General features: G+C 44.0%; 1 protein-coding gene across 1 annotated transcript; it reads right to left on the bottom strand.

The window, feature by feature from the left end:
- Positions 1–662: 662 nt before the first annotated feature.
- klhl30 (kelch-like family member 30) lies at positions 663–14,390 on the bottom strand. Its single transcript, XM_071342310.1, has 9 exons — positions 14,258–14,390; positions 10,473–10,520; positions 9,168–10,036; positions 8,737–8,923; positions 8,388–8,474; positions 7,726–7,879; positions 4,664–4,854; positions 4,076–4,221; positions 663–2,421 (listed from the first exon to the last, which is right to left on the bottom strand). Exons 3-9 carry the CDS (start codon positions 9,939–9,941, stop codon positions 2,173–2,175), a joined length of 1,788 nt encoding a protein of 595 aa, XP_071198411.1. The 5' UTR covers positions 9,942–10,036; positions 10,473–10,520; positions 14,258–14,390; the 3' UTR covers positions 663–2,172.
- Between the last annotated feature and the right edge of the window lie 244 nt (positions 14,391–14,634).

The following is a 14,634-nucleotide window of genomic DNA, read 5'->3' on the forward strand; positions in this document are numbered from 1 at the left end:
GTCCAGTAGATGTTGATCTGACACTGTGTCCAGTAGATGTTGATCTGACACTGTGTCCAGTAGATGTTGATCTGACACTGTGTCCAGTAGATGTTGATCTGACACTGTGTCCAGTAGATGTTGAACGGACACTGTGTCCAGTAGATGTTGATCTGACACTGTGTCCAGTAGATGTTGATCTGACACTGTGACCAGTAGATATTGATCTGACACTGTGTCCAGTAGATGTTGATCTGACACTGTGTCCAGTAGATATTGATCTGACACTGTGTCCAGTAGATGTTGATCTGACACTGTGTCCAGTAGATGTTGATCTGACACTGTGTCCAGTAGATGTTGATCTGACACTGTGTCCAGTAGATGTTGATCTGACACTGTGTCCAGTAGATGTTGATCTGACACTGTGTCCAGTAGATGTTGATCTGACACTGTGTCCAGTAGATGTTGATCTGACACTGTATCCAGTAGATGTTGATCTGACACTGTGTCCAGTAGATATTGATCTGACACTGTGTCCAGTAGATGTTGATCTGACACTGTGTCCAGTAGATGTTGATCTGACACTGTGTCCAGTAGATATTGATCTGACACTGTGTCCAGTAGATGTTGATCTGACACTGTGTCCAGTAGATATTGATCTGACACTGTGTCCAGTAGATGTTGATCTGACACTGTGTCCAGTAGATATTGATCTGACACTGTGTCCAGTAGATGTTGATCTGACACTGTGTCCAGTAGATATTGATCTGACACTGTGTCCAGTAGATGTTGATCTGACACTGTGTCCAGTAGATGTTGATCTGACACTGTGTCCAGTAGATGTTGAACGGACACTGTGTCCAGTAGATGTTGAACGGACACTGTGTCCAGCGAGTTGCTTATAAACAAACACAGGTTGAAAGCCACTGTTGCATAATAACACAAAAGCATATACTGTAAATACTGAAATATTCCATGTTTTCCACCATAAAAAACAACAACATATTTACAAAGATGTTTTGATTAAACATCACATTTTCTACAAAGTTTGAATAAGTCAACAAACAAACAAACAAACAAACAAACAAACAAACTCAATAATGCAGATGCCACCAGATGTTTCAGGAAGTCAGGATGTAACCATATAAATAAACACATCGTTACATGAGTATAATGTTACAAAAAAAAACAAGAGAAGAAGAATTGGGCAAGGCAGCATAGAGGATCAAGTAACCTGCTATTGTAATGCACAAAGACATCCTCCATAATCTAGAGATGAAACAACATTCCACATGCATACAGTAGTCTAGGCTACTGACAGCCAAGACGGTCGGACATAAAAGTCTGACAATAGTCTGTGAACTATAACCCTGAGATCAGTCTGTCATGGCCATGGGCTCAGTGCTGTGGGCTCAGTGCTGTGGGCTCAGTGCTGTGGGCTCAGTGCTGTGGGCTCAGTGCTGTGGGCTCAGTGCTGTGGGCTCAGTGCTTTGAGCTCAGTGCTGTGGGCTCAGTGCTGTGGGCTCAGTGCTGTGGGCTCAGTGCTGTGGGCTCAGTGCTGTGGGCTCAGTGCTGTGGGCTCAGTGCTGTGGGCTCAGTGCTGTGGGCTCAGTGCTTTGAGCTCAGTGCTTGAATTAGATCTGCATCTACTGCTTAAAGGTCTCCATATTAAATCATTTCTGGGTAACAATTAAGTACTCTGGTTTATTTGAATTAGCACAGAGCAATTTCTCAATCAATTATTTTGCAAGGACTGTCTGGGTGGGGAGGGGGAAACTGAAAACTAGCTGTAATTGGCAGAGAGGTTTGTAACTCTCTTTCTTATTGGTCTATTAACTAATTTACGGTCTGTTGATGTCACCAGGCAGACCAAAACTCCATCCCATCCAAACAGGCTCTTACACTAAAAGGGCACAGTCGTAATTTTCACAATTTCACAGTATTATTCCATCCTCAGAGTGTGTAAATAAATATAAATAAAACACAGGCACATCATGTTTTTTGACTGCACTGAGCCTTTAAGTGCTAACTGCACATCTAGAATATTCCCCCCCTAAAATATGGTCGACTACACCAGTACTTTTAAGTTAAAATCTGTACCTAAAATGAGCAGCCTTCCGGCACCTAAAGTGAGTATTGGCACCTTCCTCTTTCCACTTCAAGTGCTGCATGCCATGGACCCGACCGTTCCATTTAGGTTTCATCGAGGGGGAATGGGTCGGACCACTGGGAGGGGTCCAGGAAGACAGAACAGGCGCCGCTGTAGATCCAGAGCCTTGGTAGGAAACACTCCACCTTCCAGTTGTTAGAAGCTCTGTTATACACCTCCACCTCCACCCCGTAGTCCCCCTCCATGCCCTTCCAGTGACCCCCCGTTGCAAAGAGCTGACTGTCCAACGACACAAGATCTCCGTTCTCATGGAGCATGTGCAGCAGCTGGACCTGGGGGAATACACAGGAGGAGAGGATTAATCAGTCCATCCATCCATCTCTCCATCCATCCATAACCCTAACGCTAACCCTAACTCTAACACTACCCTAATGCTAACTAACCCCTAACCCTAACACTAACCCTAACTCTAAACCCTAACTCTAACCCCTAACCCCTAACCCTAACTCTAACCTCTAACCCTAACACTAACCCCTAACTCTAACCCCTAACCCCTAACCCTAACTCTAACCTCTAACCCTAACCTCTAACCCTAACCCCTAACCCTAACTCTAACCCCTAACCCCTAACCCTAACTCTAACCTCTAACCCTAACCTCTAACCCTAACCCCTAACCCTAACTCTAACCCCTAACCCTTACCCTAACTTTAACCTCTAACCCCTAACGCTAACTCTAACTCTAACCCTAACCCTAACACTAACCCCTAACGCTAACTCTAACCCCTAACGCTAACTCTAACCCTGACCCCTAACTCTAACCCCTAACGCTAACTCTAACCCCTAACCCTAATCCCTAACCCTAACCCCTAACCCCTAACGCTAGCTCTAACTCTAACTCTAACCCTGACCCCTAACTCTAACCCCTAACGCTAACTCTAACCCCTAACCCTAATCCCTAACCCTAACCCTAACCCCTAACCCCTAACGCTAACTCTAACTCTAACTCTAACCCCTAACGCTAACTCTAACCCCTAACCCTAACCCCTAACCCCTAACGCTAACGCTAACTCTAACCCCTAACGCTAACTCTAACCCCTAACTCTAACTCCTAACTCTAACTCTAACTCTAACTCTAACTCTAACCCTAACCCTAACTCTAACTCTAACTCTAACTCTAACTCTAACCCTAACTCTAACTCTAACTCTAACTCTAACTCTAACTCTAACCCTAACCCTAACCCTAACTCTAACTCTAACTCTAACTCTAACCCTAACCCTAACTCTAACTCTAACTCTAACCCTAACCCTAACCCTAACTCTAACTCTAACCCTAACCCTAACCCTAACTCTAACTCTAACCCTAACCCTAACTCTAACTCTAACCCTAACCCTAACTCTAACTCTAACTCTAACCCTAACTCTAACCCTAACCCTAACTCTAACTCTAACTCTAACCCTAACTCTAACCCTAACCCTAACTCTAACCCCTAACGCTAACTCTAACCCCTAACTCTAACCCCTAACTCTAACCCCTAACCCTAACTCTAACCCCTAACTCTAACCCCTAACTCTAACCCTAACTCTAACCCCTAACTCTAACCCCTAACTCTAACCCCTAACTCTAACCCTAACTCTAACCCCTAACTCTAACCCCTAACTCTAACCCCTAACTCTAACCCTAACTCTAACCCCTAACTCTAACTCTAACTCTAACCCTAACTCTAACCCCTAACTCTAACTCTAACCCTAACTCTAACCCTAACCCTAACTCTAACCCCTAACGCTAACTCTAACCCCTAACTCTAACCCTAACTCTAACCCCTAACTCTAACTCTAACCCTAACCCTAACTCTAACCCCTAACTCTAACTCTAACTCTAACTCTAACCCTAACTCTAACCCCTAACTCTAACTCTAACCCCTAACCCTAACTCTATCCCCTAACCCACCTTCTGCCACATGTTAGCCAGTCTATCCCCTAACCCACCTTCTGCCACATGTTAGCCAGTGGGTCGTAGCAGTAAACCTTCTTGGTGTTGTCAGCGATCAGGTAGATGAGCCCCTCCACTGAGACACAGCGAGGAGAGGACAGGTACTTGGGGATGAAGGGAGAGCAGATGACACTCCACCCGTCTTAAGGGGACAGAGAGGCACAACGGGGGCAAAGATATGAGATAGGATCTGATGCGAATCTGAGAAGTGTAGTAAGCCCACTTGAATTTCCTTTAATTCTTACTAAAACTGTTTTTGGTTTTTAATGGACAAAGGTGGAGATGTGAATCTGAACAACACATGTTACATCTGAGAGGTAGGCTACATGATTGATTACACTGACAAGAGATTTCAAATGGATCTGAAAAAGGAATCAGTTTTGAGCACCATTTCCTGCACCATTTCTAAAGTGATAATCAATTATTGGGGATCATGTTTTTGGGGGTCAATTCCCTTTCAATTTAGTAAAATTCAAGACGTGAACATGAAAATGGAATCGACCCCCCCCTCGCAAAAACACTGGTGACGGTTCCATGTTGTGAGCATATTAACCTACGTGATGATCCATGTCGTTCCTACCTACCTATAACAGGATTGTAGCACTGCAGAGTCAAGGCGTTGTACTTAACAGCACAGGAGCCTATCACGTATAGTTTACCATGACAGGCAGTCGCTGTGAAGTTTGTCACGTATTTCACTGCAGGGCATGTTCGGGCCCAGGTGTCATTGTATGGGTCGTAGTGCTCAATGTCTACAAAGTCCATTGTAGTGCCTGTGGAGAGAAAACACTGGTGTTATCTGACCAGACCAATGTTAAGAAAAAAACGTTGACTTATTATGACAAAGCATATCTATCACTACAGATCGGCAGGCTGCAGTGGTTTAGAGGTCTGTACAGTATAGAGAATTAGTCTAGATCTAATCGGTCTACTTCCTATTGGTCTAGTTCCTATTGGTCTAGTTCCTATTGTTCTAGTTCCTATTGTTCTAGTTCCTATTGGACTAGTCTATTATAGGTCTACTTCCTATTTGTCTAGTTCCTATTTGTCTAGTTCCTATTGGTCTAGTTTCTATTGGACTAGTTCCTATTGGTCTAGTTCCTATTGGTCTAGTTTCTATTGGTTTAGTTCCTATTGGTCTAGTTCCTATTGGACTAGTTCCTATTGGACTAGTTCCTATTGGTCTAGTTTCTATTGGTCTAGTTCCTATTGGTCTAGTTTCTATTGGTTTAGTTCCTATTGGTCTAGTTCCTATAGGTCTAGTTCCTATTGGTCTAGTTTCTATTGGTTTAGTTCCTATTGGTCTAGTTCTTATTGTTCTAGTTCCTATTGGTCTAGTTCCTATTGGTCTAGTTCCTATTGGTCTAGTTCCTATTGTTCTAGTTCCTATTGGTCTAGTTTCTATTGCTTTAGTTCCTATTGGACTAGTTCCTATTGGTCTAGTTCCTATTGGTCTAGTTCCTATTGGACTAGTTCCTATTGGTCTAGTTTCTATTGGTCTAGTTCCTATTGGTCTAGTTTCTATTGGTCTAGTTCCTATTGGTCTAGTTCCTATTGGACTAGTTCCTATTGGTTTAGTTCCTATTGGTCTAGTTCCTATTGGTCTAGTTCCTATTGGTCTAGTTCCTATTGGTCTAGTTCCTATTGGTCTAGTTCCTATTGTTCTAGTTCCTATTGGTCTAGTTCCTATTGGTCTAGTTCCTATTGGTCTAGTTCCTATTGGTCTAGTTTCTATTGGTCTAGTTCCTATTGGTCTAGTTCCTATTGGTCTAGTTTCTATTGGTTTAGTTCCTATTGGTTTAGTTCCTATTGGTCTAGTTCCTATTGGACTAGTTCCTATTGGTCTAGTTCCTATTGTTCTAGTTCCTATTGGTCTAGTTCATATTGGTCTAGTTTCTATTGGTTTAGTTTCTATTGGTCTAGTTCCTATTGGTCTAGTTCCTATTGGTCTAGTTCCTATTGGTCTAGTTCCTATTGAACTAGTTCCTATTGGTCTAGGTCCTATTGGTCGAGTTCCTATTGGTCTAGTTCCTATTGTTCTAGTTCCTATTGGTCTAGTTCCTATTGGACTAGTTCCTATTGGTCTAGTTCCTATTGGACTAGTTCCTATTGTTCTAGTTCCTATTGTTCTAGTTCCTATTGTTCTAGTTCCTATTGGTCTAGTTCCTATTGGTCGAGTTCCTATTGTTCTAGTTCCTATTGGTCTAGTTCCTATTGGACTAGTTCCTATTGTTCTAGTTCCTATTGTTCTAGTTCCTATTGGTCTAGTTCCTATTGTTCTAGTTCCTATTGTTCGAGTTCCTATTGGTCGAGTTCCTATTGTTCTAGTTCCTATTGGTCTAGTTCCTATTGGTCTAGTTCCTATTGTTCTAGTTCCTATTGTTCTAGTTCCTATTGTTCTAGTTCCTATTGGTCGAGTTCCTATTGGTCTAGTTCCTATTGGTCTACTTCCTATTGGTCTAGTTCCTATTGGTTTAGTTCCTATTGGTCTAGTTCCTATTGGTCTAGTTTCTATTGGTTTAGTTCCTATTGTTCTAGCTCCTATTGGACTAGTTCCTATTGGTCTAGTTCCTATTGGTCTAGTTCCTATTGGTCTAGTTTATATTGGTCTAGTTCCTATTGGTCTAGTTTCTATTGGTCTAGTTTCTATTGGTCTAGTTTCTATTGGTCTAGTTCCTATTGGACTAGTTCCTATTGGTTTAGTTCCTATTGGTCTAGTTCCTATTGTTCTAGTTCCTATTGGTCTAGTTTCTATTGTTCTAGTTCCTATTGGTCTAGTTCCTATTGGTCTAGTTCCTATTGGTCTAGTTCCTATTGGTCTAGTTCCTATTGTTCTAGTTCCTATTGGTCTAGTTCCTATTGGTCTAGTTCCTATTGGTCTAGTTCCTATTGTTCTAGTTCCTATTGGTCTAGTTCCTATTGGTCTAGTTCCTATTGGTCTAGTTCATATTGTTCTAGTTCCTATTGTTCTAGTTCCTATTGGTCTAGTTCCTATTGTTCTAGTTCCTATTGGTCTAGTTCCTATTGGTCTAGTTCCTATTGGACTAGTTCCTATTGGTCTAGTTCCTATTGGTCTAGTTCCTATTGGTCTAGTTCCTATTGTTCTAGTTCCTATTGGTCTAGTTCCTATTGGTCTAGTTCCTATTGGTCTAGTTCCTATTGTTCTAGTTCCTATTGTTCTAGTTCCTATTGGTCTAGTTCCTATTGGACTAGTTCCTATTGGACTAGTTCTTATTGTTCTAGTTCTTATTGTTCTAGTTCCTATTGTTCTAGGTCCTATTGTTCTAGTTCCTATTGTTCTAGTTCCTATTGTTCTAGGTCCTATTGTTCTAGTTCCTATTGTTCTAGTTCATATTGGACTAGTTCCTATTGTTCTAGTTCCTATTGTTCTAGTTCCTATTGTTCTAGTTCCTATTGGACGAGTTCCTATTGTTCTAGGTCCTATTGGACTAGTTCCTATTGGACTAGTTCCTATTGGACTAGTTCCTATTGTTCTAGTTCCTATTGTTCTAGTTCCTATTGGTCGAGTTCCTATAGGTCTAGTTCCTATTGGACTAGTTCCTATTGTTCTAGTTCCTATTGGACTAGTCTATTATAGGTCTATTATAGGCCTATTAGAGGTCTAGTTCCTATTTCTCTCTTTCCTCCGATGACGTATATCTCTCCACTGAGGGCTGCTGAGGTGTGGTTAGTCCGGGGCCGGAGCATGGGAGCCACCGTCACCCACCGTCCCTCTCTGGTTATGTACTTCCAGGTCTCTGTGGTCGACCAGGTGTTGGATTGGGAACCCCTCGAGCCCCCTAAGATGAGAGAGGGAAGGAGGGATGGAGGGAAGGAGGGATGAAGGGAAGGAGGGATGAAGGGAGGGAGGGATGACAGGATAAATGGAGGGAGGGAGGGAGGATTAGGAGGCGGGGAGGGATGGATGGATGGAGGGATGAAGGGAGGGAGGGAGGGAGGGATGACGGAATGAAGGGATGGATGGAGGGAGGGATGATTAGGTAGGCGGGGAGGGAGGGAGGATTAGGAGGGAGGGATGGATGGAGGGATGAAGGGAGGGAGGGAGAGAGGGAGAGAGGGATGACGGGAGGGAGGGAGGGAGAGAGAGTGGCCATCAGATCATTGTCAATCCTCTTTTCAGGACACTGAGGATACTGGATGCATCAATTATATTTATCAAGTAAGCACACTTCACCAGTTGGAGGAAATCTGAATTTGGTTTACTGACAATGAATACTTTCATTTTATATATTTATTTTATGCATTTATTTTTTCAAATCAAGTGCCCCTAAATTAAAGCCAACTGACCTGTGACGTAAACGTCATTATTCAGAGAGACCACAGAGTATCCGTACTTGTTGTGGTTGGGGAAGACTGGCAGCTCATACCACTGTTCTGTAGAGAGACATGATGTTATTCATACCACTCCTCTGTAGAGAGAGACATCACAACATGCACATTATCTATAGGGTTTTTGTTAGGTGGACTCTAGCCTGGTCCCAGATCTGTTTGTGCTGTCTTGTCAACTCCTATGGTCATTGTCACATGACAAATTTGGCCAGACAGCACAAACAGATCTGGAACCAGGTTATAGGGACACAGATGCTCAGAACACATGAGTGAGGAAGAGGAAGATGAGAAGGAAGTGGAGCATTACGTGTCTTAGGGTTGTAGAAGCCACAGTTCCCGGGCAGCAGCCTGGGATCTCTGTCTTCATCATCGTCGTCTTCGTCATCTGAGTCGTCCAACGAGCGTCCTCCCATCACGAATAACACCTCCTCCAGGTTGGGTTGGGGACTCGGGCTGCCAATCTGGACCACATCTCCTGGCTTCACCTCCATTTTCTACACAAAGACGGTGATTTGGAAATGTTGGGAAATATGGAAGTTCTCTCTGCCCTGATAAAACTTAAGGTTCCTGTTTCCTAGACACAGATCAAGCCTCGACCTGGAATAAAAAATAAACTCAATGTAGAACCCCCATTCAAAGTGTATTTGAGTCAAGGACTAGGCGTATTGGTGGTTGGGAAATTGGATCGTTAAGTATAAAAGATTAAAACATTGGTACTTTATTATGTTGTTCATTTACCTCTCTGCATACCCTCTCCACCACCTCCACACAGCTGAGAGAGGCTAGGACCAGGCTGTCCTTCATTAGGGTGTTAGTGAGGTAGTCAGGGGACAGGAGGGCCAGGCGGGTCAGCCCCAGAAGCTCTGGGAGGTGGGGGAGTCGGGACTCCTGGCGGTGTCTCACCCAGGCCAGGGCTGCCTCCACACGGGTACACTCTGTCCTGGTCTGTAGCCTCTCGTTGGACAGACATGCCACTAACCTCTCCTTCTCCAGCAGAGGAAACTCCTCCCAGCGCTGTACGGCATCAAAGTTCTCCAGAAGGAATCCCCAGGCCTTGGCTACCACCTCGGGACAGCCGTGTACCTCCCCGAACTCCAGGATCCCCAGGCAGTTGGTGGCATCGATCTGGTGCTGGAGATAACGGCTGCACACAGTCCGGACCGCCTGGAACTGTAGCTGACTGGACGTGCGTATCAGGCCCTCCACGTTTCCCTGGTTGATGGTGAGTTTCCCTGTGTAGCAGAAGTCTAGAATGGAAGCCATTACGTCAGGATCCACACCGTGCAGCTCCACCCGGGCAGCTATGCTCTCCACGAAGTCCCCGGAGAACATGGAGTGGAAGTAGACGCTGCAGAGCGCCAGGACGGCCCGGTGGCAAGGGAAGTCGCGGCCGCCCGCGGCCAGAGTCACGTCCACTAGTTTGGGGTTGCAGCAGAGGGAGCGCAGCCCCTCCAGGATGCTCTGGGGGTGGGAGGCAAGGCAAAAGTCCAGATCGTCCACATTACGCACCATGGTGACCACGACCCCTTTTTTCACCTTTACCCTTCTGATCTCTAACTTCTTAATCTGTTCAGAGCCCTCTGCCCAACAGCTGCTGTCAATGTTACCTACAAGAGGAGAGATGAGGGATGAGACTTCTCTGACAAAACTTAATCTTCAGGGTTCGTATCCACAAAGTGCGTTCTCTGGGTAAGAATGCTGATCTTCAGGATCAAGTTGCCCCCCCCCTCTCATTCATTATGATTTTTTTTTAAATTAAAGGCAAAACTGCATTCCTACTCAGAGACGCTTTGTGAATACAGACCCGGGGATGACAACTGCAGTGGCCTGAGAGCGGTTTTGCTAGATCATCCAAGTTCAGTACGGTCAAATGGCCAGAATACACGTCATGTTTATTCATAGAACACAACAACCAACAAGCTCGGGAACACAGGTGGTTGCAAAAGGCTGTTATTAATCTGTCGCGTTCATAATAACAACTTGTTACTTTAAAGCTGATTTTCTAATGAATTAAGAAACAAACAAAATAAAGTTATTTCCTACCCCTAGAGTGTTGTTAAAATGTGTTTTGCAGCTTTCAAACAAGAGAAACTATAAGAGAAAGAAAGAAAGAAAGAAAGAAAGAAAGAACAAGAAAAAAAGAATGGGGAAAAAAGCAAAATACACAAAGTAATCAACAACTTATTTGGAAATAATGAACATTTTATACGGAGTGGATGCGGATCTGACTTTTTCCGGGGATCTTTAATCCACCGACTAAAAGAACCAGAACTTCCTGAAGCTTCTGATGACCCCTACGGCATAAACTAGCTAGCTGGGATGGGATCATCAGGACCACTGATTGAACCCAATCCAGTCCTCAGGCAACTCAGGCAACTCAGGTAACTAAGGTAACTAAGGCAACTAAGGTAACTAAGGCAACTAAGGTAACTAAGGTAACTAAGGTAACTCAGGCAACTAAGGTAACTCAGGCAACTAAGGCAACTCAGGCAACTCAGGCAACTCAGGCAACTAAGGTAACTAAGGCAACTCAGGCAACTCAGGCAACTCAGGCAACTAAGGCAACTAAGGTAACTCAGGCAACTCAGGCAACTCAGGCAACTCAGGCAACTCAGGCAACTAAGGCAACTCAGGCAACTCAGGCAACTCAGGCAACTAAGGCAACTCAGGCAACTCAGACAACTCAGGCAACTCAGGCAACTCAGGCAACTCAGGCAACTCAGGTAACTCAGGTAACTCAGGTAACTCAGGTAACTAAGGCAACTCAGGTAACTCAGGTAACTCAGGTAACTCAGGCAACTCAGGCAACTAAGGTAACTAAGGCAACTCAGGTAACTCAGGCAACTAAGGCAACTCAGGCAACTAAGGTAACTAAGGCAACTCAGGCAACTCAGGCAACTCAGGCAACTAAGGCAACTCAGGCAACTCAGGCAACTAAGGCAACTAAGGTAACTCAGGCAACTCAGGCAACTCAGGCAACTCAGGCAACTCAGGTAACTCAGGTAACTCAGGTAACTAAGGCAACTCAGGCAACTCAGGTAACTCAGGTAACTAAGGCAACTCAGGCAACTCAGGCAACTAAGGTAACTAAGGCAACTCAGGCAACTCAGGTAACTCAGGTAACTCAGGCAACTCAGGCAACTCAGGCAACTCAGGCAACTCAGGTAACTCAGGCAACTCAGGCAACTCAGGCAACTCAGGCAACTCAGGCAACTCAGGCAACTCAGGCAACTCAGGCAACTCAGGCAACTCAGGCAACTCAGACAACTCAGGTAACTCAGGCAACTCAGGCAACTCAGGCAACTCAGGCAACTCAGGCAACTCAGGCAACTCAGGCAACTCAGGTAACTCAGGCAACTCAGGCAACTCATGCAACTAAGGCAACTAAGGCAACTCAGGCAACTCAGGCAACTCAGGTAACTCAGGCAACTCAGGCAACTCAGGCAACTCAGGCAACTCAGGCAACTCAGGCAACTCAGGCAACTCAGGCAACTCAGGCAACTCAGGCAACTAAGGCAACTCAGGCAACTCAGGCAACTCAGGCAACTCAGGCAACTCAGGCAACTCAGGTAACTAAGGCAACTCAGGCAACTCAGGCAACTCAGGCAACTAAGGCAACTCAGGCAACTCAGGCAACTCAGGCAACTCAGGTAACTCAGGCAACTCAGGCAACTCAGGCAACTCAGGCAACTCAGGCAACTCAGGTAACTAAGGCAACTCAGGCAACTCAGGCAACTCAGGCAACTCAGGCAACTAAGGCAACTAAGGCAACTCAGGCAACTCAGGCAACTCAGGCAACTCAGGTAACTCAGGCAACTCAGGCAACTCAGGCAACTCAGGCAACTCAGGCAACTCAGGCAACTCAGGTAACTCAGGTAACTCAGGCAACTCAGGCAACTAAGGTAACTAAGGTAACTCAGGTAACTAAGGCAACTAAGGCAACTCAGGCAACTCAGGCAACTAAGGTAACTAAGGCAACTCAGACAACTCAGGCAACTCAGGCAACTAAGGTAACTAAGGTAACTAAGGTAACTCAGGGAACTCAGGCAACTCAGGCAACTAAGTTAACTAAGGCAACTAAGGTAACTAAGGTAACTAAGGAAACTCAGGAAACTAAGGTAACTAAGGTAACTAAGGAAACTCAGGCAACTCAGGTAACTAAGGCAACTCAGGCAACTAAGGCAACTCAGGCAACTAAGGCAAAGTTAGATCAACGTTAGATCAAAGTTAGATCAACGTTAGATCAACGTTAGATCAACGTTAGATCAATGTTAGATCAACGTTAGATCAAGCTGAAGCAATGTCTGCAAGATCACATCATGATCACACAGTATTCTACATAACAAAACCGCTTATAATTGCATAGTATAACGTTACTGTGTGACAAAAAACACCCACCGTGTTTTTTTTCTTCATGTGGCCAAAACTCAAACAGTGCACGCCACTCGGCAAAATACACAGGTAAGGCTATGCCTCCGTTTAAATTGGTGGGCCGAAGCTGAAACACGTGAGGTTGATGATCCCTGTTAAAGGGACGAGCAGATTTTTTGTATTTGACAGTACAACTTTTTTCTGATGGCTACAAAATGTGTTGGCACCTTCAAATCTTTAAACACCGTACGTCATTCAAAACAACACTGTGAGTCATTCACAATAACACTGTGAGTCATTCACAATAACACTGTGAGTCATTCACAATAACACTGTGAGTCATTCACAATAACACTGTGAGTCATTCACAATAACACTGTGAGTCATTCTCAATAACACTGTGAGTCATTCACAACAACACTGTGAGTCATTCACAATAACACTGTGAGTCATTCACAACAACACTGTACGTCATTCACAACAACACTGTGGGTCATTCACAATAACACTGTGGGTCATTCACAATAACACTGTGAGTCATTCACAATAACACTGTGAGTCATTCACAATAACACTGTGAGTCATTCACAATAACACTGTGAGTCATTCACAATAACACTGTGGGTCATTCACAATAACACTGTGGGTCATTCACAATAACACTGTGAGTCATTCACAATAACACTGTACGTCATTCACAATAACACTGTACGTCATTCACAATAACACTGTGAGTCATTCACAATAACACTGTGAGTCATTCAAAACAGAAATCTAAGATCTAAGTGCATACTGAGAAGGGTAAAACTTAAAGAACAATCGTTCATGATTGAATGCCCGTGCTTTTTGTCTTACAGTAACGTTATGCTATTATATTCAGTTCTGTTATGAAGAATACTGTGAACATTACGTGAGATATTGCAGACATTGATTTCAGCTTAATCTAACTTTATTAAACGAGCACCATTGGCCTGAGTAGCCTGTTCTCTATAGACAATATAGACATGCGCAGAACGTGATCCACACATGCCCAGAATCTTCAGGAAGCTTCGGATCTTTTAGTCGTGGATTAAAGTTCCCGAAAAAGTCAGATCAGCAGCCACGGCCCAATTTAAAATACAAAATAGTTTGGGAGATTTTTACACCTAGGCCTTAAATGTAGAGCCATGCAGTGAAAGATCACAACCTTTTGTGAAAACTTTATATAGTATGTGGAATTTCATAACATTTCCTTTTCATCCTAGGAGAGTTGACATGAAATGTTTAAAAAAAAAAGTCAAACCTTGTTCTTATGAACCAAGATACATTTCTAAACTCTAGTGTCATAATTAAGTCCATAGCATTCTGTTTACGTGTTGAACAACAGTCACGGAGCTAGCCGTATCCCATGCTCCCTCCGGCCCACAGTAAATTACATTTCCTATCTTCAAACAGGAGAAAAGAAATGAAAGACTTACCAGAGAGGGTAACTAAAGGGAATAATTGCTCATATTTCCGGTAACTGGAAGTGTGTGGTTCAGTGGACGGCCAGTTAGAACAACATGTAGTTGGCAGTATGGAGGACAACTGTTAGAGCCAAGTCATTGGGCCAGACTACTTCGGCTAAATAGCACCCTATTCCCTATGTAGTGCACTATTTTGGACCAGAGCTCTATGGAGGCTAGAGTACCATTGAGGCAGCAGCTGCTGGTCTTTCAGAGGGCTATTTTTAGGATGGCCAAAAGACTCGGGACTAAAGTCAGATTCCAAACAGCATGGTGGGTTTCAACACACTCCACACCTGCTGTTAAAGGGACACACACACAAATACACAAACACAGACAGACATACATGC

This window comes from Salvelinus alpinus, chromosome 15, assembly GCF_045679555.1.
Source record: "Salvelinus alpinus chromosome 15, SLU_Salpinus.1, whole genome shotgun sequence".
Classification (NCBI taxonomy): Eukaryota; Metazoa; Chordata; class Actinopteri; order Salmoniformes; family Salmonidae; genus Salvelinus; species Salvelinus alpinus.

What these genes read in the sequence shown, in the direction of transcription:
- klhl30 (XM_071342310.1), bottom strand. Translation starts at nt 9,941, where the DNA reads ATGGTGCGTAATGTGGACGATCTGGACTTTTGCCTTGCCTCCCACCCC. An exon ending in GGAGAGATATACGTCATCGG is followed by an intron (nt 4,855 to 7,725) that starts AGGAAAGAGAGA and finishes TTTTCTCTCCAC; the next exon opens with AGGCACTACAATGGACTTTG. An exon ending in TGGCTAACATGTGGCAGAAG is followed by an intron (nt 2,422 to 4,075) that starts GTGGGTTAGGGG and finishes GTATTCCCCCAG; the next exon opens with GTCCAGCTGCTGCACATGCT.